The sequence below is a fragment of the Solea senegalensis genome, linkage group LG1 (assembly GCF_019176455.1).
Source record: "Solea senegalensis isolate Sse05_10M linkage group LG1, IFAPA_SoseM_1, whole genome shotgun sequence".
Lineage (NCBI taxonomy): Eukaryota > Metazoa > Chordata > Actinopteri > Pleuronectiformes > Soleidae > Solea > Solea senegalensis.
This window is the reverse complement of record NC_058021.1, coordinates 20209125-20236190: the sequence shown is the minus strand read 5'-3', so window position 1 is coordinate 20236190 and position 27066 is coordinate 20209125. Positions and strand designations below refer to the sequence as shown.

Below are 27066 nucleotides of genomic sequence, written 5' to 3'. Positions count from 1 at the left end.
CTTTTTATTTAGTGGCAGTCGTTTGCGGACCAAATGGCGGATTCAAATACAGTTACAGATACAAAAACAGTCATGATGAAGTCCCGCCTCAGCCTCGCTCTGATTGGACACGATCATGGTGAAGTCCCGCCCCCAGCCTCGCTCTGATGGGACACGATATTGATAAAGTCCCGCCCCCAGCCTCGCTCCGATTGGAAACGATCACGAGGAAGTCCCGCCCCCAGCCTCGCTGTGAGCGGATGTCGGCGCCTCAGCAGCGGAAGTGTCGTCTGTGTTCATTTCTCTTCTCTGAACGTGAGTAAAAACCGCTTTAATGTGAACTTTAAACTTTTTACTGAACTTTCTTGGCGTTATCTCTGCTACTGGTTTTATCTATGTTGTTATTGTTGTTTATTTTATTGACGTTTCTGTTGGTCAGCAGAATCTCAGGTAAAGCTAACGTCAGTATAGCTACAGTTAGCCTTGCGCTAACGCTAGCTCAGTCTCGTTATTATGAATAATTATAATAAAACTGAGTAATGTTTAATAAAACTGGATCGTTAATAATGCTAATAATAATAATAATAATAACAATGATAACGTTAAACTATTTAACCCAAGAAAGATCCAATGCTATTAACGCGTTTATGACGAAAAACATGAAACTAATGTTTCAGTTCATTTAAAAACACTTTTAAATACTTTTTAATTTAGACCAGAAATCATTTAAATTGTACAAACATCAGAGAATGTGAGTGTTTACTTCAAGATAGAATTGATTCTCATGAATGTATTCAGATTACTCCAGTGCGTGTAATCAGATTATTTTGGTGAATGTGTTCAGATTAATTTGCCAGATATAAACAGATTAGGCTGAGGCTGTGAAAATCAGACTATTTAATCAGATTAATTCAGAGGTTCTAATCTGATTATGTGAGTGCATGTAACCCAGTTATTCTAACATACATAATCAGATTATTTCACTGGACACAATCACATTATTCTAATCCATGTATTCAGATTACTTTGCTGGATGAAACCAGATTACTTAAAATCAGACTATACATGTTATCGTAATCAGATTAATTCAGTGGTTCTAATCTACATAACTACATTATTTTAGTGGGCACTATCAGATTGTACTCGAGGATGTATTCAGATTACATAGGTGCATGTAATCAGATTAGTCATGCAGTTTAATTCTGCTATAATAAATAATTGAAAGAATGAAAGAAGTGACTTTTTTAAAATATAATTAGTTGATTCCATGGATTTATTGAATCAATCATGTTTAGTGTATTTTTTAATAAATATAACAATTTTCAATGCAACAGCCTTTAAGAGCAGATATGTTATCATGATGTTATAATGAGTATATCATATATATGTTTATTTTGTCCAGCCCACCTTTAATTGAGTGTTGATACTTTGTAGAATTCCAGTGTTTCTCAGAGGAGGACAAACGTGTCCCTCTGTCAGTCCACCATGGCAGACATAAAGAACTTCCTGTACGCCTGGTGTGGGAAGAAGAAGCTCACACCCACCTACGACATCCGAGCGGCGGGAAACAAAAACCGGCCTAAGTTTATGTGCGAGGTGAGTTTGTGTGCGATGGTAAAGTCCTTCATGGACGTTGTCTCACTGTTCACTCTGGGATGTCCAGGTGAGAGTGGATGGATTCAACTACATCGGGATGGGAAACTCCACCAACAAGAAGGACGCGCAGAGCAATGCCGCCCGCGACTTTGTCAACTATCTGGTCCGAGTTGGAGAAATTGGCTCAGCAGAGGTTCCTGCTCTGGGGGTCAGTGGTCACACATCAATGCTTTCATTCACTAATTTCCACTCATTGAACTAAAAACTATATGATACTTGATTAATCACATTCTTAAATGTGAATGTTTTCTGGTTTCTTTGCTTCATATAACAAAAAAAATCACATCCTTTCATCGTCTCATTCATGTGAATCCACACAGCTGTAACTAACCAATATATATCTATATTATTTCTTAATCGATCCATGAGATGTTTGGTTCATAAAAAAGTGTAAAAATGTTGATCCGTGTTTTGTCAAACCTAGAAGTGAGGATGTTCACAAATGTCTTGTTCTTGTCCACAAACCAAAATGAGAGACAAATAAGAGAAAATAATCACATTTAAGAAGCTGAAAAATTACATAAAGTATGAAGAATTTAAATTCTAATTTTGATTTGACAAAAGCAGCTGAACACTTTGTCACTTTAATGAAACAAATTGACATAAAAGAAGAATGCCGCATGTTTTCATACGTTGCACTTATTTCCTTAATTTTCATCTTTTATCGAGAGGGGTCTAGCTGCAGACCTGCACTGTCAGGACCCTTCGTTGCAGACCTGCACTGTGAGGTCTCCTGCACTGTCAGGACCGGAAGTTCATTCGAAGCCTTTCAAAATAAAGGCGACCATACCGGAAGCAAATATTCAAAATAAAAGCGAGCATACTTGACGCACGTATTTTTCGTTCCCCATGTGAAGTGTGAAGACGACGAGGTGGGTAACAGTCAAGTGACAACAACTTTGCGTCATACGAAGAAACAGAAACAGTCTTTATTCACTAGAACGTTATGTTGCACACTATATATTGTCCTGTAAAGTTATATTAATTTGAAAGAATCGGGTTTTGGACTTTTGGCTAGTTTTTAGCGTTGTTATCGTATGATAGTGCTCACTTAAATGTGCCATTTTCCTACTCGAAGACCAAGAAAACTGAGTTATATCATATCGTTTTTATATAATTTTGTTTTACTTATTACGACATTATTTGTCTCTTAGAGATGCATATTTCGATCTTAACAACCGGCACTACGCCCAAAGTTGAACGCTGCAGCGGAATGGGTGCAGGCGAATCAACACTTGTTTGCAGCCAGAGTGAAGATGCCTTAGATTTGAACATGAACAGCACCCAAACTGAGGAGGCTGCGCAGGAAATGTGAAAGCTGTTTGACACCATGGATCCGAATGAGGAAGAGAAAGAATTAATTCTTGAGCCTTTTAAATTTATTTTTTACCAGATTGAAGATATGTGGCTCTTCTGTGAAAAGATTATGGACAAACGAGGGTACTGTGAGTACAAAGAGTAGAAAGAAAAAAAAAACAAAAGTTAAAATTGTGGAAAAAGTTGTTGTTGTTGTTGTTGAAACACTAATAATTAAAATCATTAAAAAAAACTGCTTAGAAGATATTGGTTATCTGGGTCATGTAACTAGGTATTCAGTAATTCACTTTGAATACACAAAGCTAAGTTCATTTAAAAATCATCAACCCTCACACCCTCCATGTGGTCCAACAGCACAAGGTAAGAACATAGCACAAACAATATTAAGCAATTATTAAATGAATTGTGAGGTGTTATAATTGCAAACAAACATAAGATATGCCTATATAAAAAAATAAGTAAATCAATATGTAAATAGGTCCAACAGTGCAGGGGGCTAAATTTTCAATGATAAATAATGGTATAAAAGAACAGTCAGCAATAGGTTGGAGTGTAGATGCATTATGCCATCACACATTAAGGTGTATTTACAGAGATGTATTGTTTCAATATGAATTTGTAGTGCAGACGAAACAGCTGTCCTTTTTATGACTTAAATTAAAACACTGGAGTAAAATAATGCATGTTTTGAGTAGGCTAATAATGTTTATAGGGGATGATAACAATAGCTGTACATGTAGTTTGCACTGATTATCTGTAGAATAACCCTAGAAGTGGTCATAACGTTTTGTATTTTCTTTTATATATATATAATATTTTGTTCGTTTTTTATCTTGACATTTTCCTGAGTTTTTTCACCTTATACAGTTGAACTGGAAAGATATACACGTTTTTTTTAAAAATCTCTTTCATTAAACACATGGATACACATAAACATATTTACATTGTAAACATAAAATAAAGATCCAAGAAACATTGGGAACGAAAAATACGTGCTTCCGGTATGGTCGCTTTTATTTTGAAAGGCTTCGAATGAACTTCCGGTCCTGACAGTGCAGGAGACCTCACAGTGCAGGTCTGCAACGAAGGGTCCTGACAGTGCAGGTCTGCAGCTAGACTGTCTTGCTTTTATCGGACCCGTCATGTATTCCTGGTTAATTCATTGTTTATTTCACATTTATTTTATAATGATAAGATTTTTGCCTGCTCACTTTACACTTTGTGGAATGTGTTTTCCAGAATTCAATGAAAACGTATTAAATCTTAGATTGTGTGTGTGTGTGTTTGTTGTTATGTGTGCGTGTGTGTGCGACAAACTCTGGTCCTGTGTATCCAGGCGTGTCCTCCTGTCCCTGATCAGCCCGACAGAGCAGGAAGTGGAGGCTTTGGAAGCCTGCCCTCTGGTGGTCCACTGCCCCCACACCTTGTGGTCAAAGCTGAACAAGGTAACAGCTGAGTCACATGTTGTTGTACGTTAAAGGGACAGTTTGTGTTTTTATTTTAGAGCAGGGGTGCAGCGGCTCACGGTTCGGATCGTGTTGCGGTGTCTAAGTCACGGATCGGATCAAAAAAAACACAAAAAGGCAAAGATAACAAGAATAATATAACTTTGCTTACAGCTTCTTGTTATTTTATTTTAAACATGTCCACATCATTATGGATGCTAAATGTATCACATGTACATGTGGTCCCAGTCCAGCTTCAACACTGCATTAACTTGGTTTCTCGTACCGTCTGTGGTGACTGGGATGTTGCTTTTGGGCGTCTCTAGCTTCCACTCTGCTACTGCTCCTGTCAGTACCTGCACCAGATTTGTGCCAGTGTGACTCTCATAGAGGGGGTGTGTTTACAGCACTGACTCCTCCTCTCCCATTCCACTGTGATGAAGTGAGCAGTCATGTAACTTTCCGCGGCTTGGTTGATTCCTCCACAATTTTTTCTTTTCCTGTGCATGAACTTGTGGTTCCATCTTCATAATGAAGTGGGAGCGTGAGGGTATTTCGTGCCGTGGCTCAAGCTCCGTATTTTAAATCCTTTCTTCTCCATAACGGAGTATGGCCTCACATCTGCAGCTATAAACACCCAAATGACGTCAGTAATGGCTTTAGCCCTGTCTGAGCCTGCAGCTCCCGTCACTGTAGGCTACAGAAAGAGATTAAACATGTGACATTCACGTAAACACATCATCAAAATGTGGGTGTGTGACACGCCAATCATCTGCTCCTTCTCATGCGGCCGACGTTTGCCTGTGCCACATCCTGTGAGCACCCCCTGCTGCTGAGAACCGGAACGTTATGAAGTCTATGATATGAAATTTTCGACTACAAACGAAAGATTTAGTAAATTTCGATCATCATGGTCATAAAACCTTGCCTCCGCTCCTATCGGGGATCCCAACTTACCTCTGCCGCGCATCTGCTTCACCTCCGCGGCGTAAGCGCACTCGCCGCCGGGGAAAACGCAGTGGTCGGCTGGTAAGGCTGAAGGCCTGTCTGCGTCTTTCGTCAGCTTGTGCGATCAACTTTTCCCGGCGCTCTCCCCGGCTCCACTTGCCTACAGACGCCAGTGTGATTCCTGTCATCAGCCCGATCCGAGTGTCTCAGCTCCGTGGTCACTGCACTCCTCGTCCCTGCTGGTGCGAGGTGAATCTCCGCACTACTGTTCAGTTCTTGGCTGCTTTTAATCAGGAATGTGTTTCTCCTGGGTCTGTGTGTGATACAGAGGAGCTGAGATCATGGTTTCACTCTACCTGCCAAACCGTTTTGGACGCTGTGGCTCCACTAAAAACCAGGCAGCCTAAAACTAGGTCTGAGCCCTGGCTGAACGAAAGGACTCATGCTGTCAGACGCGAGTGCCGTAGAGCAAAGCGCAAGTGGAAGAAGGACAAACTCCATGTTTCGTTCCAAACATTAAGGGACTGCTGGCGTCACTATCAGACAACCGTGCAAGATGCTAAAAGAAACCATTTCTCTGACATTATCCTGTCAAACAGTCACAAGCCCCGTGTTTTGTTTGACACCATTAACTTGGTTCTCAATGCCCCACAGACTGCCTGTATGGAGGCCTCTACCACTGTTTGTGAGAACTTTATGCACTTTTTTATTGACAAAGTCTCTTCTGTTAGGGTGCTTATCTCCCCTCCTGCATATGACCCCTCTGTCTCTGTTCCCTGCACTGCTGTTTTTAACCAGTTTGAACCCGTGACATTGTCTTTTTTACAGGAGGTTGTTGGTCGGTGAAGTCCTCAGGTTCCCCAAATGATGCTGTCCCTCCTCGACTATTTAAAGAGGTTTTCCACACTATAGGGCCATCTATTATTCTGGTTGGTGTTGTCCCCAAACATTTTAAACATGCAGTAGTGCAACCTCTTATCAAAAGACCTGGTCTAGACCCTGCAGTTCCTGCAAATTTCAGGCCCATCTCCAAACTGCCTTTTATCTCAAAAATCCTTGAGAAGCTAGTCCATGGTCAAGTAATGGCCTTTTTAGAGGAAAATAATATCCTTGAGGTTTTCCAGTCCGGTTTTAATGATATGTTTTTAGCTACTGACTCCGGTGACTGTGTAGTTCTTGTGCTTTTAGACTTAACTGCTGCATTTGATACAGTGGACCACAAGATCCTGATCTCACGTCTGGAGGAGCAGGTGGGCATCAGGGGCACAGCTTTGGAGTGGTTCAGGTCATACTTGGCTGATCGAATTTTCTGTGTCAGCCTCGGTGACTCGACATCCTCCTCGGCTCCTCTCACCTGTGGGGCCCCACAGGGCTCAGTTCTGGGCCCCCTTCTTTTCTCTCTATATCTGCTCCCACTTGGCTCCATTCTTAGAAAGTATGGCATCTCGTTCCATTGCTATGCAGATGACAGTCAAATCTACACGCCAAAAGAACGATGAATACCCTTTTGAAATTTTACTTCAGTGTCTTGACGACATAAAGGCCTGGATGGCTCTGAACTTTTTAGATTTTAATGACAAAAAGACAGAAGTGATGGTGTTTGGTGGCACCACCGGGACCCCCCAAGTAGATCTGGGCTGCTTGGCACCGTTTTTAAAACACAATACCACAAACCTGGGGGTTAAAATCGACTCTGATCTGAAGCTTGACAACCAGATCAGGTCCGTTGTTAAATCGAGCTTTTTTCAATTGAGGCAGCTGGCCAAAATAAAGCCAATTCTCTCAAGGCAACATTTTGAAATAGTCATTCACGCCTTTGTCACCACTCGGCTGGATTACTGCAATTCTCTTTATGTGGGGGTTAGTGCGTCCTCCATTGCCCGTCTTCAGATGGGGCTGCTGCACGTCTTTTAACTGGCACACGTAAATTTGAGCACATTTCCCCCATTTTAGCTCCACTCCACTGGCTGCCCATACACTTCAGGATCGATTTTAAAATTATTTTATTTGTTTTTAAATCCCTGAATGGTCTTGCCCCGCCCTACCTCTCTGAGCTTCTACAACCATACTCACCCACTCGCTCTCTCAGGTCAGCTGATCAGCTGCTCCTGAGTGTGCCTAAAACTAAGTGGAAGCTCAGAGGGGATCGTGCCTTCGCTGACGCAGCTCCAAAACTTTTGGAATGCTCTGCCTCTGCACATCCACATCCTTGTCTGTTTTTAAATCCCTTCTTAAAACCCACCTTTTCTCTTTGGCCTTTGATACTTCATGAGACGTTTGGTTTTTATTTATTTTACATATTTTAATTTGAATAGAATTTATTGTTTGGCTGCTAACTCTTATTGTATTTTATGATTCTAATTTATTTTAAGCTGTTTTATCTAATTTTGAACCTTTTATTTATTATGCCTTTTATTTATTCTGTACAGCACTTTGGTCCATTGTGGTTTGTTTAAAGTGCTTAACAAATAAAGTTGGATTGGATTGGATTGGATTGTGAACGTGTGGGAGAGTGAGTGAGTGTTGTTACATCCCTGCTTCTGTTTGGTGTCTTCAATCAGTTTTTAACCCTTGTATCTCAGCAGCACGGGGCGCTCACAGGACAGGCAGCACCAAACTGTAAAACCCTCATCCACAGAATCTGGATTCAGAGTTTGAACCGTCCTCTTTTCTTTGTTGGTGTCAGATAATGGTGACAAAAGTGGACTGGTCCCAGGAGTGACTGGTCTGGGTTATTCAGGAGGCGGAGCCTCTGGTTGGGGAGGAGGAGGAGGAGGAGGAGGAGACGGAGACGGGGCTCAGTGGGACAGAGGGGCAAATCTGAAGGAATACTACGCCAGGAGAGATGAACAGGAAGCTCAGGCGGTACGTCACCCTGTTCACACATGGTTCTGTTGATCAGTTTCTGACCCGTCTCTGTGTGACTGTAGACCCTTGAGTCAGAGGAGGTGGACCTGAATGCTAATCTCCACGGCAACTGGACTCTGGAGAATGCCAAGGCCCGACTCAACCAGTTCTTCCAGAAGGAGAAAATCAATACTGAGTATAAATACAGCCAAGTGGGACCGGACCACAACAGGTCTGGACCAGAACACGCCACAGAACCGTTCACTGTGCATTCAAACGTCACATGTTCCACACACTGTGATCGTGCCACGAATCATCATCAAAATCTCTTCATACATTGTTACCATGGTAACGAGGAAACACACAGAAATGATTCAAATGTGAATATTTTCTGTTTTCTTTGCTCCATAAAACAAACAAGTCATTGTGTGTGTGTCTGTGTCCCTCAGGGTGTCCTGTTTGTCTTTCTGTCTCACTGCTGTAAACATAGAGACCTCCAGAGTGTGTTGGATACACCGGAGAGATCTCAAGTCAGATTTATGCCACACCCACTCTGTGACATCATGTTGTGAAGGCAGAGCAGTGAGAAAGCCCCGCCCACCAGCTGATTCCTGGCATTAAAATAATATAATTGAATTATCTCTGATAATCATTCACCTGACTGTAAACTAACTGTTAACTGACTGTTGATGGTCTCAGCTGTAGTGGTGATGGTCATCACCAGTGTTCTCTCGTTTCTCTGATCTTCTCGTTTCTTCTCTGATCGTCTCTGATCTTCTCTGATCGTCTCTGATCTTCTCTGATCGTCTGATCGTCTCTGATCTTCTCTGATCGTCTCTGATCGTCTCTGATCGTCCCTTTTCTTATCTGATCTCTGATTGTCTGAGCTTCACTGATTGTCTCTTTTCTTCTCTGCTCTTCTCTGGTCGTCTCTTTTCTTCTCTGGTCGTCTCTTTTGTTCTTGTTTCTCTCTGATCGTCTCTGATCTTCTCGTTTCTTCTATGATCGTCTCTTTTCTTCTCTGATCGTCTCTTTTCTTCTTTGATCGTCTCTTTTCTTATCTGATATTCTCTGATCTTCTCTGATCGTCTGAGCTTCTCTGATTGTCTCTTTTCTTCTCTGATCTTCTCTTTTCTTCTCTGATCGTCTCTTTTCTTCTCTGATCTTCTCTGATCATCTCTGATCTTCACTTTTATTCTCTGATTGTCTCTTTTCTTCTTTGATCGTCTCTGATCTGGTGCAGTAGTTGAGTTGTTAAAGGTGTCAGGTTCAGTTGGTGAGGCGCTGCCAGCAGGGGGCAGCAGCAGAGATCACAGCCACACTGATGAAGACATGGGACAGTGTTTAGGTGAACTAAAGCGGTCTCATGGTGCAGCTCAGGCTCTGTGGACTCAGTGGAGTGTGGTTGTGATCTCTGGTGTCACTGTTCACTGCAGGACAGAGAGACGTTTAAAAAACAAACGGCAGAGAGACATACAGGCATCCTGCTGAGGACACGGCAGGTGAGTCCGTCCCTGCACTTTGTATCCACTGCTTTTATTGTGAAAAGCTCAGGAAGTGAAGCTGTGGGGTCTGTTTCTGCAGGAGCTTCATCGCTGAGATGCAGCTGTTTGTGAAACAACTCGGCAGAAGTAAGAAACTTTGATTTGTTTATTTAAGTTCAATTATAATCACAGGAAATCATTGTGATTTACAAAAGTGTCTCTGCACTGACTTTATTTAAAATCATTTAATAATAATCAGGTGATGTGAGATTAAGCAGTTAAACATTTATGAATCAATCATTAAAGAACAGATCATATAATTAAAAGCAGTTTCTGTCATTTTTCAGCTTCTTAAATGTGAATATATTCTGGTTTCTTTGCTCCATGAAACAAAGAAATCATTCAAACTCAATCATTCTGGTTTGTCTCAGAACCGTTTTACATATCAGTTTTCCAGTAAATCAGGGACAGAATGGACAGATGAAGCTGCTGGTTGACGTGTGTATGACCTGCAGGGATCACGGCACGAGAACACGGCTCTAATAAGAAGCTGGCGGCACAGTCGTGCGCGCTGTCTCTGGTGCGACAGCTCTATCACCTGGGAGTCGTGGAGCCGTACTCTGGAGTCACCAAGAAGAAAGAGGGCGAGACGGTTTGTCTCCCGTCTTTTCCGTCTTTGACCCGGGTCCTGAGCTGAAGTGGATTTTCACTTTGGTCTTTGTGTCGTTGTCAGCTGGAGCCGTTTGACGTCAGTGTGAGTCCAGAGCTTCAGCAGCAGCTGCTCAGTGTCGTCCAGGAGCTCGGAGTCCACATCCCACCACCGGTCAGTTTCATGTCACCATGTATATTTAATGTCCATTAACTGTGTCGGTGAAGGTTCTCAGTCAGCCAGGACATAATCTACTTCTGTTCTGTACGGTCACTGCACTCAGCTGTTTCACCTTCACCCAAGAGGCTTCTTCAGTTCCAGAACTGTTTTCTAGAACTATTCTTCAGTTCCAGAACAGTTTTCTAGAACAGTTCTTCAGTTCCCAGACAGTTCAGAAACAGTTCGGGAACTGAAGAACTGTTCTGGGAACTGAAGAAGCAAGTCCAGTCGCCCACAGCCAACGTCTGAAGTAGGTCCATCACGTGTAATCTAATGTGTTTGTTTTTCAATCATCTTGAACTCCAGCCCACAGACTCCAGCAGCCCAGTGTCTCTGGTTCAGGGGAAGATATCGACCTTTGAACCGTCACAGAGACAGAGTGGAGCTGGAGTGGTTCCCTGGTCTCCACCTCAGGTCAACTGGAATCCCTGGACCAGCAGCAACATCGATGAGGGACCTCTGGCCTTTGTGAGCTATTAGTACTTTTCTCAGGATCAATATTTTTATCGTGGATCAATGTGGAAAATAATTGTCCAGATTTTTACTGGCCGATCCTTTCAGCTCAATAATCCTTACTGGAAGGGGCAACCAGAACAAGTACGGCGGGCACAACTCGACTGTCTTTCTGAAGGTTTATTCCACACACACAGTTAGCGGTAACTAGACAACAGTTAAACAGCGGTTAGACTAGTCAGTTAGTGAGAAGTTAGACAGCAGTCCGTTAGAAGTTAGTTAGACAGCGGTCCATTAGGTTGTAAAACCGACAAGCCGTACAGGTTCTGATGATAGATAGGTTTTCAAAGGCACATACGAAGGTTAATATATAACAAAAAATGGCTTTGATAATGCACTTTAATGGCAACAGTGCTTTGATACCAATTATAACAATAAACAGATAGATAGAATGTTAGCTTTGCCTGCTAAAAGTGCTACACCTCCCACTTGGCCTACTGATTCCTGAATCTAAGTAGGCCACAACAATTACGAATTTTACCTTTCAAAAATAACATTCACCCACGACTGGGTACATAAAGCTACATTCTTGGGTATGAACTTGTTACACACAATATGAATAACAGATACAAGTTGCAAATAAAGGTTTCACTGTCCATGAACACATTGTCCTTGATGACATAGTGGCATCCTTTACTGAAACACACCACCAACCTCCTGACGTACTCGTGGAGGATGGTGGGAGGGGGGGGTCTTGATCCTTTGCCGAAACACACCACCAGCCTCTCGTGGAGGGTGGTGGAGGGGGGTCTTTGAAAACACCCATGACCAGTCAGTCCCAGCGGCGGTTGCTTTCTTCTGGACTTGATCCTTGTCGATTTTGTTTAGGAATTGGTAGAGTTCCTTTAACACTGGCTTGGCGTCCACGAAGTTGGTCCCTTGATCTGACCAAAGTTTTCTTGGGTGGCCCCTGAGAGACATGAAGAGCTGGTACGCCTTTAGGAATTCATCCGTCGACAGATCTTCTCACAGTATCTCTGATGACGTAGCGAGATGACGTATGGGGATCTTGGAATGCAGTTTCAAGTTCGGTCACTGTCAGTACTACCTCCCATTTTGCTGGCTTTGCTCTCCCTATACGAGCAACCCACTTCATTACAGCCTTTCGGGCATAACTGACCACTCCACATAGCTTAGGTAGAGAGCTTTCCCTTTTCGGACCCACTTGGACTACGAGTGCGGCTCCCCACGGTGACTCATCTTTCTTGTTCTGAACAGGGGTCGATTTTGTCTCATATCCTGTTGACTGGAGCCCTGCTAGAGCCCTAATAATTCCATCTGTGAAATTCTGGCCTTCACCACTGGAATTTAACGACTTCTTTGCTTGAGTTCTGGTGAGAACTGCTGTAAAGTCTTTCTTCTGTAGCATCAGCTGCCACTTTTGTGGCAGACCTCATAGGCCAAGAGGGATTCATCCCGAGTGTCCTTAGTGAGCTTGCCTTCCCCACAAGAATCACACCTTTTGGCTTCACAGGTGTTGTTAGATCGATGGGGTCGTACAATCCAGTGATCTGGCTCAGTAGGACGCAACGAGTTAATGGGTTTGGTGCTTTTACATCCACTTCTCCTTCTTTAAGGAGAGTCATTCGGTCAGGCTTTGCCTCGTCCTTCCTCCCAATTTGACCAGACCGGACCCAGGGCTTGAGGTAGAAGCCCCTTGCTTTCAGGATCTTCTCCACTCCCTCTAGTATCCTCCTCCAGTCGACCGGCTTCTCATAGTAGCTGGGTCTCTCAGAAGTGTAAATGGGGATTGGCTCACTGAACTTTAAAACTCTACTCTCTACTTTTGGCCTTTCAGGAACAATAAGAGCTTCTCTAAATGGTTTCCCGGGAAGGCATATTTTTTGGGGCTGCTCACATGCATTGTCTGAGCCTCCAAACCTGTCTGGTTTGGAGTTAGCAGTGGTGTGGTTAGCAAGAGTTGGCTGGTGTGGTTATCAGCCAAGTCCTCCTGTGCTAAGCTTAGCTTTTCTTCTGGTGCCTTGAGGTCTTGATGCAGAGCAGAAACTTCTGACTCTTTCTGGTAGAAGCCAGACTGAAGCTCATTGAGATTTTCCTGAATTTGCACCAAGGTCTCCTGCAGCTCTGCAGTCTGGGTCTTTTCAGAGCTCAGCTCCTTGCTAAGCTTGGACATCTGGGGCCTCAGTTCACTCTGCTCCTCTACCTTCTTGACATAGACTTCCTGTAACTCTGTGACTTGACCCTTCAGTTTCTCCTGCTCCACTTCCAAGGACTCCCTCCTGTTCTCTGAGAACTTAGACAAGCTTATTGGTGTGATCTTTGCTGTCTCCTCCCCCCCGTGACTGTACCAAAGTTGCTGGTGGGCACACACATATGCATACACAGTTAGCGTCCGTTGGGTCTATCTGTCGACGAAAATATCATAGTTGTTTTCCAAACCTGCCAACTATTGCGACAATTTTCCTGTACCTAGACAACCAGCGTTGACATTAAGGCGGATAATACGCGTTGTTAGGCTCCGCTGTGCATTCCGTTGTAGGTCTTCCAGATCTGGCTTGTCATCTGCCATTTTTCTTCTTTGAACTCCTGACTCTTTCCGGAATTGGAATTGTTCAAAGAATTTGACTCTCTCAAAAAGTGTTGTTCATTGCAAATGACTCATTCACAGGATGCAGTTCTTTGCAAACAGCAAGTCTATGTCCACGCCCCCAGCTGTTACATGGGGTCACATGTCACAAAGTGACCACTGAAGTGGGTTTCCCACTGATGTGTGGAAGATAAGGGATCTTTATTGACTGAGGAAGATAAGGGATCTTTATTGACTGAGTTTTATGACACTCTGTCTTTGAGCAAGAGGCCATGTGTTCTCCATCCAAGATGCATGTGACTCATCTTGAATGAGCTGATCTCCAACAATAGATAGGTTTTCAAAGGCACATACGAAGGTTAATATATAACAAAAGGGCTTTGATACCAATTATAACAATAAACGGATAGATAGAACATTAGCTTTGCCTGCTAGAAAGTTCTACAATAATCCATAGAATAATCTTAGCTGTAGTTTTAAAAACACCTTGAGATTTTTGTTTTGAATGAAATTTTCCATGTTTTCAGTAACATTTAGGAAATGTTATAAACCCTGTTTATAAGCAGTTAATCTGAAATAAGGAAACTCCTGAAAACACTGGAGTTATTCATCTAAAATAAAACATTTCTTCCTTCAGTGCACTCCAGAGCAGATCAGTGAAGACCTGCAGGAAGAGCTGATGATGCAGCTGAAACATGACGAAGATCTGCACAAGGTCTGTACCCGGTCTCTGTCCTCTAATGGCTCTGTCCTCTAATGTTCCACTCAATGTCTCTGTCCTCCAATGTCTCTATTATCTAATGTTCCACTCAATGTCTCTGTCCGCTAATGTCTATGTCCTCTAATGTTCCACTCAATGTCTATTTAGTAGCCGGTGGGCAATATAAGATATTCATTATGATATTAGACAGAATTGCATTAAAAGTGCTTGTTTTCTATAAAATGATTCACAATAAAAACATATTTATGATGCACAAAAACGGAGAATTAAATTGAGAATTTAGCAAATAAACATCCAAAGTGTCTCCTGAAGTTCAGATGTGTCCTGTCGTTGTCTCATTTTGTCCACACTGTCCCCTGCTGTGTGTCCTCTGAGACGCTCATTTGACTCTCTTCTTCTTGTTCAGGTCCTGGTGGACAGGGACCAGTTGCCGGTCAAACAATTTGAAGAGGAGATCCTGGCGACAGTGGACAGCAGTCCTGTGGTCATCATCAGAGGAGCCACAGGCTGTGGTAAAACCACGCAGGTACCTCAGTACATCCTGGACCGCTTCATCAAAGGAGGACGAGCGTCCCACTGTAACATCGTGGTCACCCAGGTAACGCCCCGCACTTATGAAATCACCGTCAGTGTGAGTGACTCCGCCCTGATGGTTCATCCTCTCTGCAGCCCAGACGGATCAGTGCCGTGTCTGTGGCCGAAAGAGTCGCCTACGAGAGAGGGGAGGAGCTTGGGAATAGCTGCGGCTACAGTGTCCGCTTCGAGTCCGTCCTCCCACGTCCTCACGCCAGCGTCCTCTTCTGCACCGTCGGTACATACACACACGTACAACCAGAATACACTGTGATGATGTGATGATGTTGATTCGTTGGTTGGTTGGTTGGTTGGTTGGTTGGTTGATTGATTGATTGATTGATTGATGAATTGTTGGTTGGTTGATTGATGAATTGGTTGGTTGGTTGATTGATTGATTAATTGGCCGATGAGTTGGTTGATTGATTGATTGATTGATGAATTGATGAATTGGTTGGTTGGTTGGTTGGTTGGTTGGTTGGCTGGTTGATTGATTGATTAATTGGTTGGTTGGTTGATTGATTGATTAATTGGCCGATTAGTTGGTTGGTTGATTGATTGATGAAATGGATGATGAGTTGGTTGGTTTGTTGGCTGGTTGATTGATGAATTGGTTTGTTGGTTGGCTGGTTGGTCGATGAGTTGGTTGGTTGATTGATTGATGAATTGGTTGGTTGGCTGGTTGGTCGATGAGTTGGTTGGTTGATTGATTGATGAAATGGATGATGAGTTGGTTGGTTGGTTGATGAATTGGTTTGTTGCCTGGTGGATTGATGAATTGGTTGGTTGGCTGGTTGATTGATGAATTGGTTGGTTGGCTGGTTGATTGATGAGTTGGTTGGTTGATTGATGAAATGGATGATGATAGGGATGCACGATATATCGGCATTAATATTGCTATCGGGTATAAACAACCGATGTTTATACCCGTCTAATTGCTGTTTGTGTATGTGTGTCGGGAAGGGGACAGTGTCAGTGACGCAATCGCAGATGTGCGTGTGCGTTTGTGTGTGTGTGTGTGTGTGTGTGTGTTGAGGAGAGAGAATGTCAGCGGTGTGGGCGATTTTTCAGGGTGTCAATACCAGATACGCGAAAAGCATTATGCAACACTTGCAAAGTCGAGGTAATGCGAGGAGTGTTCCGTGTCAAGTCATTCAATACCACAAATTTGATTATGTCATTTGAAAAACCGCCACCCAGAAGTACACAAACAACGGCAGGAAGCTAACGCTAGTAACATTAGGCGGCAGACAAAAAGAAAGCAGCGCAGCTGGGACTCGACCAAAGGAAGACATTGGCCAGGGCAATAACGATCAAGGTAATGGAAATGATTAGTCTTGACGACCAGCCGAGGGTTCCGGCGGTTTATAGCGCATATTGAACCCCGCAACAACCTGCCAAGTCGGCGCTACTTTTCCGATGTTTTGCAATTTAATAAATATCTGGTTGCCATGAATACTGGCAAGTTTGATAAAGTATTTTAACATGTTTTCTTTTATTATGGCAGCTCTTAGTAAAGCTTGTCAGGTATTGTTTCTCATATCTGTTGTGTAGTTTTATTGTGAAGGGAAGTGGCGCGGTTGTTGTTGCCGGGAAGAGGGGTTGTTGATTTTATTTACGTACCCAGTATATACGCCCTTATCTCGGTTACACTAACTTTGGTAGGGTATTATTTTTATTTATGTTCATGTTTGTAATTTATGATCCAAACTTTCTCACCGGAGTTTAGTGAGTTGAGGGAGTTAAACTGTACTTTCATTTAGTTACACACTTGCTACAAGTGGTAAAGGTTTCTAAAAACCTTTACTTGTAGTTGGTTACTTGTGTCTTATGTGACCCTGTTATTTGGAGGTAAAACATGTTTTGAAAATAAAGGAAGACATTCAAAAATTCAGCTTGCATGATTTTCATTCTGTACAAACTTTTATCATCTCAGAAACTTTTTTTGTAAAACATATATCGATATCGATAGTTATCGGTTATCGGCCATAGCAGCAATATTAATATCGGATATCGGTATCGGCGGAAATAGTCATATTGGTGCATCCCTAGATGATGAGTTGGTTGGTTGATTCATTGGTTGGTTGTTGGTGTGTTGCAGGTGTTCTGTTGAGGAAACTTGAAGCAGGAATCCGAGGCATCAGTCACGTCATCGTTGACGAGATTCACGAGAGGGACATCAACGTGAGTTCACATTTCACTGTGACTTCATCATAGTGTACTGTGTTTCCATCATGGTGCGCTTTGGAACAGTCAAGTCCTGGATCAGGCAACGTTTTTCTTCCCACACACTCTCGGACGCCCCCTGGTGATTCCTCAGGCCAGCCTCGGTGTTTAACTGTCAATCATGTCCTGTGTTGCTCCATCCCTTTGTGTGTCCCTGCAGACGGACTTCCTGATGGTTGTCCTCAGAGACGTGGTCCAGACTTACCCCGAGGTCCGTGTCATCCTCATGTCGGCCACCATCAACACCTCCATGTTCAGAGAATACTTTTTCAACTGTCCCGTCATCGAGGTGTTTGGACGAACATTCCCTGTTCAAGGTAACCATGATGACCATATCGGTCAAATATATCGGATATAAAACTCTGAGCTTCTTCTGTCGTGACAATCTCAGTCTTTCTCGGGATTGAAACTTTAAAACGTTTTTACATCATTGAAAAAAAAGCTCAATCTAATGATTTAGACGTGTTAAATAACATAATGGGTCCAGTGGTCGCCCCCTGGTGGAAGCTCTCCAGAACACGTTCCAGACATGTCCAGGGTCCATTTCCCGCTCTTCTTTGTTTCCAGAGTATTTTCTGGAAGATTGTATCCAGATGACCAACTTCATTCCTCCACCAATGGAAAGAAAGAAAAGAGACAAAGACGAGGAGGCGGGAGATGAAGATGTAAGACACTGTCTCCTCTTCTGCTGTCAAGTCTAATTGTCCCACAGTCTCATCATCACTGATGTTTGTCCACAGACCAACTGTAACTTAATCTGTGGGCCGGATTACACGCCTGAGACCAAGCGATCAATGGCTCAGATGACCGAGAAGGAGATGTCCTTCGAGCTGGTGGAGGCTCTTCTCAAATACGTGGAGACGCTGCAGGTCAACGGAGCTGTACTGGTCTTTCTGCCGGGCTGGAACCTCATCTACTCCATGCAGAGACACCTAGAGACCAACCCACACTTTGGTATGTACCGCTCGTCCTACGCTCGTCCTACGCTCGTCCTACGCTTGACATACGCTTGACCTACGCTTGACCTACACTCACGGCGATCATTGTATGACTCGTCCTACGATCGTTGTACGACTCTTTGTGGTCATTTAGCAGGTGAACAGCTGGTGTGGATCTTCACATCTAAACTGTGAGATGATCCCAGATTATTTTATTGCTTTATTTTTGTCTTTTCAGGAAGTAACCGGTACCGGATTCTGCCGCTCCACTCACAGATTCCCCGAGAGGAGCAGAGGAGGGTGTTTGAACCCGTTCCTGAAAACATCAGGAAGGTCAGATTTGAACTTGTGAACTTGTCCAGATTAAGCACAGATTATCTCTATCTTTCCAAAATAATCAGCAATTAAAATTGGGATGTATTAATCTCTATATGAATCTGAGATCAAACTCGGATTATCTTAATCTCTTAAACTACTTTGGAGATCAAACTGAGTTAATTTAATCTCCAAATTGATCGAAATTCATTTCTGATGAGTTTATTCTGGAAACTAATGAGATTCCCACCAGTCTGAGATTAAACTCATGGCAAGATTAATTTACATTACATTACATGTCATTTAGCAGACGCTTTTATCCAAAGCGACTTACAATAAGTGCATTTAAACATGTGGGTACAAACAAGAGCTAGAAGTAAGTAAGAGCTTCAAGTAAGCCAAACTATAAAGTGCTAGTCATAAGTGCGATGGATAAGCAAGTGATTTTTACAGTCGGACGAAATGTGTTTTTAGTTGGCGGGGGAAGATGTGGAGGCTTTTTGCTGTCCGGATGTCGATGGGGAGTTCGTTCCACCATTTGGGAGCGAGGACAGTGAACAGTCTCGAGTTCTGTGTATGCCTCTGCGATCCTCTCAGTGAGGGGGCAGCGAGCCGGTTTGCCAATGCAGAGTGGAGTGGGCGGGCTGGGGTGTAGGTTTTGATCATGTCCTGGATGTTAGGCTGGACCGGATCCGTTTGTAGCATGGAATGCAAGCACTAGAGTCTTGAAGTAGATGCGAGCAGCTACAGGAAGCCAGTGAAGGGAACGGAGGAGCAGATTATCTGTTGTCAGATTGGATTATTTTGTGTCAGATCATATTATCTGGTGTCAAATCAGATTATCTTGTGGCGGATCAGATTATCTGGTGTCAAATCAGATTATCTCGTATCTGATCAGACTATCTTGTGCCAGATAAGATTATCTTGTGTTATATTATCTTGTGCCAAATCATATTATCTTGTGTCAGATCATATGATCTTGTGTTTTATCTCGTGTCAGATCAGATTATCTTGTGTTTTATCTTGTGTCAAATCAGATGATCTCGTATCAAATCAGATTATCTTGTGTCCGATCAGATCAGATTTTCTCGTGTCAATTCAGATTATCTCCTGTTGCAGGTGATTCTATCGACAAACATCGCAGAGACGAGCATCACCATCAATGACGTTGTCTACGTCATTGACTCCTGCAAGTGAGTGTGTATGCGGTTGGCAAGGTTCCGTGTGTGGGGGTCAAAGGTCAGACTGTAGTGATGGTGTGTGTTGACGGTGTCTCCTCAGGCAGAAGGTCAAACTCTTTACGTCCCACAACAACATGACCAACTATGCCACCGTGTGGGCGTCCAAGACCAACCTGGAGCAGAGGAAAGGACGAGCCGGGAGAGTCCGGCCCGGGTTCTGCTTCCACCTCTGTAGCCACGCCCGCTTTGAGAAGTATGACCTCTGACCTCAGAGTCTGCCTGGTGACTGATGATGATGATGATGATGATGACGACGACGACGACGACGTGTGTGTGTGTGTGTGTGTGTGTGTGTGTGTGTGTGTGTGTGTGTGTGTGTGTGTGTGTGTGTAGACTGGAGACTCACATGACTCCAGAGATCTTCAGGACTCCACTGCATGAAGTCGCTCTGAGCATCAAACTGCTGAGACTCGGCGCCATCGGACACTTCCTGTCCAAGGCCATCGAGCCACCGCCACTGGACGCCGTCATCGAGGCGGAACACACCCTGAAAGGTACCACACACGCACTCTGATGATGTCACAAACACAGGGTTCCCGTGGGTCCTTGAAATCCTTGAAGGTTCTTAAATTTGAAAAAACAATCTCACGTCTTTCTTCCACAGAATTCAAGCACATTCAATGACCCATGTCATTGAAAGTGCTTGAATTTTGGCAGTAAAGAAATGAAGTTGATATTTAGATAAATGTCTGGTGTACGTAGACGAGGCCAACGCAGGACAAACATGGAGACATCATTACTAGGACAGGTATTGTGGACACTGTCCACTGTCTCTCTCTCTCCGCCGCTGACGTGAGATTCCATGCAGAACATTGAGCAAAGTTATGAAAGAGAGAGAAAATGTTGACATGATGTCTTTCAATATCTCTGTCTCACAAAAGACAAAGATCCTGAGGACAATCACTTGTCAACATGCAGAGCTGCTGCACATCGATAAAAGAGGACGCCACCATATGGTCCATCTTAAACTGAGTCTGCACATTCAGTCCTTGAATTTGAAGGTCTTGGTCCTGGAAAGTCCTCGATTTTAAAGGTCTTTGTCCTAGATAGTCCTTGAATTTGAGGGTCTTGGTCCTGGATAGTCCTTGAATTTGAGGGTCTTGGTCCTGGAAAGTCCTTGAATTTAAAGGTCTTGATCCTGGATAGTCCTTGAATTTGAGGGTCTTGGTCCTGGAAAGTCCTTGAAGGGTATTGGTCCTGGAAAGTCATTGAATTTGAGTGATTTGAGTGACTTGGTCCTGGATATAGTCCTTGAATTTGAGGGTCTTGGTCCTGGATAGTCCTTGAATTTGAGGGTCTTGGTCCCGGAAAGTCCTTGCATGTGGTGCCAGGTATGGGAACCCTGTTACTGATCATCAATCACATCTGTCCTCTGAGGATGAAAACAGATTAAACACACCCCCTGTTTCTGTCTTTATGTGACTCCGCCCCCTCCTGTGTCAGACCTGGACGCTCTGGACTCTAACGATGAGCTGACCCCTCTGGGTCGGGTTCTGGCTCGTCTGCCCATCGAGCCTCGTCTGGGGAAGATGATGATCATGGGCTGCATCTTCCAGTCAGTGGTGTCTCTTTGTTCTTAGGGGGGCTTTTCAATTCATTCAAGAAGGTACAAATAATGTGAATGTGTGTGACATCACAGTTGTGGCTCCTCCCTCTCTCAGTCTGGGTGATGCCATGTGCACCATCTCAGCTGCTTCCTGTTTCCCGGAGCCGTTCGTCAGTGAGGGCAAACGTCTCAGCTTCGTCCACAGAAACTTTGCCGGCACTCGTTTCTCTGACCACGTGGCTTTGCTGTCCGTGTTTCAGGCCTGGGATGATGTCAGGTCAGTGTGCGTGTGTGTGTGTGTCCACCTCACAGGGGGCAGGGCTACAGCGTGTGACGTGGCTCTGCTCTTTTCCTGTGCAGGATCAACGGAGAGGAGGCGGAGTCTCGTTTCTGTGACCACAAACGTCTGAACATGTCCACTCTGAGGATGATGTGGGAGGCCAAGGTACAGCTGAAGGACATCCTGGTTAATGCTGGCTTTCCTGAAGGTAACACAGCGCTGATGATGACGATGACATCATTGGTGATGTTAACCCCTCCCTTTCTCTCTCTCTCTGTCAGAGTCTCTGCTTACTCACTCATTTAACGTGGTCGGCCCTGACAACAGTCTGGACGTGGTCATTTCTCTGTTGACCTTTGGCTTTTATCCAAACGTGTGTTTCCACAAAGAGAAGAGGAAGATCTTAACCACAGAGGGACGGAACGCCCTCGTTCACAAGTCCTCGGTCAACTGTCCATTCAGTAGCCACGATGTCTCCTACCCCTCACCCTTCTTTGTCTTTGGAGAGAAGGTAAAACGTCCTCCGTGTCCTCCATGAAAAAATACTCTCAATATCCCTTTAAGATTGCTGACTGTGTGTGTGTGTGTGTGTGTGTGTGTGTGTGTGTGTGTGTAGATCAGGACTCGTGCAGTCTCAGCTAAAGGAATGACAATGGTCAGTCCTCTTCAGCTTCTTCTGTTTGGCTGCAAGAAAGTGAACTCTGAAGGAGATGTGGTGGAGCTGGACGACTGGTGAGAGACAGGAAATTCTTCACAATAAATCGGGAAACAATTCACAACTAGTACCGCAAGCGGTAATGAACGGGTTCGAGCTCGAGGGCTCGTGAGTCTCCGTGCGCCCACGTTGCCGCACGAGTCCTCTAGCTCATCTCCCTTTCATTCACCGCTTGCGATACTAGTTATTTTCAGTGGCGTCCCTGCGCAAAGTCAGATGGGGTTTCCTGTTTGAAATGGCCGACTTCCTGTTGGGTGAAAGGCGTGTCCGTAAACGTGTTCAGGGAAGGTCCCTTGACTAACATATTAAGTTTTGTGCTGATCGGACAGTGTTAGACTTTACTTCCTGTAGGGAGGTCATCCTTTACAGACATGTTCAGGGTGGGTGTCAGGTCTCACATATCAAGTTTCATGTGGATACAACAATCCCTGTTAGAGCAGCATGAAAAACTGTAAGTGTTATTCTGTCTGCCGTCACCAGGGGGCGCTGATTTTGACATGGAATATTTTCATATAGATTTGTTCTGGGCCGGACTATCATCAATCTGAGCAAGTTTGGTTCAGATTGGACCAGGATTGGCAAAGTTGTAACAGTTTGTTTTTTTAGTATTTTCTACCACCACCAGGAGGCGCTGTTTTCAAAACGTATTGTTTTCAGCAACATAGTCGTCTTCAGGTACTACCCATCATCAGTCATAGCAAGTTTGGTTGGGATAGGACCTTCCATCGTGAAGTTAAAAGAGTTTTGTTATCTGTCGCGAAAAGTCAGAATGTGTGCGAACTTTGGCGCCCCCTATCTCATACGCCATGCGACATTTTAAAAAGCTTTCAGGAACTTGCTCATCAACTTGTCCACAGTGACCTCACCAAGTTTGAAGGTGATCACACAAGAACTCTAGGACAAGTTCATTCAAATACCAGAGGTCATATTGTCTGCCGTCACCAGGGGGCGGTGTTCCCGAAATTGAATATTTTCATATAGACGTCTTCTGGGTCGGACTATCATCAATCCTAGCATGTTCGGTCTCGATTGGACCAGGATTCGCAAAGTTGTGACAGTTTGTTTTTTTGTCGCAAAAATCTGAATTTGCATCATTGCCATGGCAACAGCGTTAAACGATACGCCATCATATTCAGCACGCATCATCTACCATGTGTTTAAAGTGTTTTCACCAATTTTGGGTTTGATACGATAATCTCTGTAAAAGTTATTCCCAAAATCATAAAGTAACTCCTTTTTTGTTTATTGTCTGCCACCACCAGGAGGAGATGTTTTTAAACTTGACAGTTTTTGCATAGGCATCTCTAGCAATGGCCCATCATCAATCGTCGCAAGTTTGGTTGAGATTATAAGTTATAAGAGTTTTGTTGCGTGTAGCGAGAAATTACATATTTTCGCCAACTTTGCCGGCCCTTTTCTCGTATGCCATGCGACATTTGAGCTAACCATAAGCATCGTAAGCTCCTGAACTTGTCCACAGTGACCTCACCAAGTTTGAATGTGATCCCATGTAAGCTCTGGGACAAGTTCGTTCAAATACCGATGGTGCGAAATGGCCAAAATCGCCTCTGTTTTGGCGTACAATCCAAGATGGCGGCCTTCCTGTAGGATTCACAGGGAAGTCAAAAAAGTCGTCGTCGACTTTTTTGACCGTCCCCACCTCATGAACGTGTGTGCCAAGTTCTGTTCATGTACATTAAACCCGAGAGCAGATGACCTAATAGAAGTTTTTTGCGTCAGTCGTTAGCCCTGCCCACCTTCATTTTTTGACGTGCATTCCCCGAACCACTAATATACGTAAATTTACACCAGGTCTGATGCGGTTGCAAAAATTGGTGAGTTTTGGGGCATGTTCAGGGCCTCAAAAACGCGATTCATTTGGCGGGCAGAATGAGAAGACTAATCCTTACGATTACAATAGGGTTCTTGCAACCGAGTTGCTCGAACCCTAATAACTCTAGCGATTACAATAGGGTTCTTGCAACCAAGTTGCTCGAATCCTAATAAAACAGGAAACATTGATTGATGTCATGTGTCCAGGATCAAACTGAGGATTCCTCATGAGGTGGGCGGGGCCATTGTGGCTCTGAGGGCGGGACTTGAGGCTCTGGTGGTGGAAGTGACCAAAGATCCAGAATATGTGAGACAAATGGACCAAAACAACGAGAGACTCCTGAACGTCATCAGACACGTGTCCAAGCCGTCTGCAGCCGGACTCGACATGATGAGCAGCATGCAGAGGTGAGGGGAGGGGCTACATCTGAGGCCACACCCACATCTCTAAACAACCTGCTAACTTTAACCTGGTTATAATAACCTGTTTACACCTGACAGATCATGTGACCACGGTCCTCAGCCTAATGCTAAGCTAACAATTGTCCTCAGGCTAATGCTAAGCTAACAACTGACCTGTGGCTAATGCTGAGCTAACAATTGTCCTCAGGCTAATGCTAAGCTAACAACTGACCTGTGGCTAATGCTGAGCTAACCATGATCCTCAGACTAATGCTAAGCTACCCACTGTCCTCAGGCTAATGCTAAGCTAACAATTGTCCTCAGGCTAATGCTAAGCTAGCAATTGTCCTCAGGCTAATGCTAAGCTAACAACTGACCTGTGGCTAATGCTAAGCTAACCACGGTCCTCAGGCTAATGCTAAGCTAACTACTTTAATTAGACACTATAGTTTTGCAATCAGTGAAGCCATCGTAGCACTAGCTGCATACAGGAGCACTGGTGCATTGTGGGAAGTGTGGTTTCTGAGGTGTGAGTACAGTGTGATGATGTCACAGCTGCTTTTTTTCCTCTCGTCTCTCCACAGGATGGGAGACGGTCCTCGTCCCCCGAAGATGGGACGCTTCGAGAGTGGAGGAGGGGGAGGTTATGGGGGAGGGGGAGGTGGCTACAGAGGAGGAGGGGAGGCTATAGGGGTGGGGGAGGTGGCTACAGAGGAGGGGGAGGATATGCAGGAGGGGGCGGTGGCTACAGAGGAGGTGGGGGATATGGAGGAAGAGGAGGGTACAGAGGAGGCGGCGGATATGGAGGGAGTGGAGGAGGTTATAGAGGAGGTGGGGCCTACAGAAGGGGAGGAGGCTACAGAGGAGGTTATTAATGTGATGACTTATTTTAACACTTAAATGTTTGTGTCGTTAGTGATGATGATGTCATTGATATTGATGTGACCATGTCTTTGTTTGTTTTGAGTGATGATTATTGATTATCACTGAAGTATTGTTTTTGGTGGCAACCACACTTGCACTTGCCAACGTGACCAGCAGAGGTCGCCAGAGGCCAAGTTTGTTATCTCTGATCTGAGCTGTGTTGATTATTTGTTGGAAACGTCATCAATAAACTTTCAATGTTTGTGAAACAAATGTTTCCTCTTCATTTACGTCTCTGGGTCCAGGTACAGGTTCAGACCCATTCCCAGCTCTGTCCCCTGGGAATGTCCCACAGCAGCCGTTCATCTGCTCTCTACTGCTATAGCTCCCCGTGGTCTTCAGGACTGGTTTGTGCGTTCTGTGTCCACTTGGTGGTGCTCTGTTTGACGTGTTACCATGGAAACGTATTTGAGTCAAAAACAGGACGTGTGATTTCATTCAATTTTTTGTGGTCAAATCTAATAATAATTTATCACATTAATGTTAATGTTTAGATTTTTAATGCGATGTCGTCTCATTCTTTCACCTGTGGTATCAGTTTCGAACTGTTTTTATCTCACTGTGAAGTTTATAAACCGCTCTCTCACACCAAACCTCATGGAGAAAATCAGTGATTTTAGCTGCGGGGACACAGGAGCTGCTGGTCCTCTGCTGCCTCGCGTGGTCACTTTGTGTCACTGAGTTAAGTCTAAATGAAATATTTCAAATGCTGAATTCACTGAACTAAGACATTTGAACTTAGTGATGGAGGTAGCAGTGGATCAACAACTCGTGTTTGTGTATGTGCGCATGAGGTCCAGCTTTTCAGAATAAAATATAAAAATAAAGTTGGAATACAGAAAAAACAGTTTTCATTGAGCAGATTCCTGTTTGACCTTTTACCTCAGCTGTTCTCTGATGATTTAATCAGAGTTATACTGTGAGTGAATCACAAACACGTCTTTATCTTCACTCTTACAATGGTTCTCAAACTTTTTCTGTTGGGCCCCCTGACTCTCATGAAATTGTAACAATGTGTCAAGTATAACATTCATTGAATCAATATTAGAACAAATGTTTCACTTTTCTTTCAATAATCTGCAAATAACATTTTTGCTTTAGCGACACAAACAACCTCAATGTTGCATTTTTTTAAACAATAAATATTTTTGGATAACAAAGAATACTTTACCAATATCAATAATTTGCTGTGTAAATAAAAAATTTTGTGTTAGCAACACAAATGCTGTCCTGTCCTGTAAATGTTGTTAGTTTCCAAAACATTGCACAGTTTTCTTTTTGCCTCTGTCAGAAACTTCTCTGTTATCCAAACCATGCCATTGTAGATTTTGTTGTGGTACGTCACTTAAATAAGTCCAGGTCACAGCGAGACCAAAAGTTCCACTTGCTAAACTTTAGTTAGGACTTAAAATAGAACAGAACTCATGCCCCCCCTCACGCCAGTTTGAAAAGGCTGCTTTAACATGTTTTATAAACACATTAAAACTAATTAACATTTATTCATTGACACATCAGAGTTTTAAAATATATTTCCTTTGTTAGTTTTAAATTATTTCAGATTCCTTATTTTTATTTCATGTTTTAATTGTTTAAAATTAAATATATGATACAAATCAAATGTCTTTAAGAGTTACATTTGCATAACTTTATAATATATAATAGAATTTAATTTGTTGCATCAAATGTCTTCAGAATTAATGAATTAATTTATTTCAATTTTGTTAAAACTTTAATTTTATATTTTGTT

General features: G+C 43.5%; 1 protein-coding gene across 1 annotated transcript; it reads left to right on the top strand.

The window, feature by feature from the left end:
* Positions 1–211: 211 nt before the first annotated feature.
* On the top strand, positions 212–25532 carry dhx9 (DEAH (Asp-Glu-Ala-His) box helicase 9). Its single transcript, XM_044025480.1, is given in 29 exon segments — positions 212–294; positions 1414–1575; positions 1643–1783; positions 4289–4397; positions 8032–8210; positions 8276–8424; positions 9777–9823; positions 10192–10328; positions 10410–10499; positions 10851–11012; positions 14243–14320; positions 14733–14924; positions 14996–15137; positions 17001–17083; positions 17286–17442; positions 17693–17790; positions 17866–18079; positions 18302–18396; positions 19498–19571; positions 19660–19812; positions 19953–20113; positions 21063–21174; positions 21281–21442; positions 21526–21653; positions 21727–21956; positions 22062–22177; positions 24201–24401; positions 24980–25071; positions 25074–25532. Coding segments are annotated over 28 exon segments (3810 nt in total). The 5' UTR covers positions 212–294; positions 1414–1464; the 3' UTR covers positions 25271–25532.
* The last annotated feature ends 1534 nt before the right edge of the window (positions 25533–27066 follow it).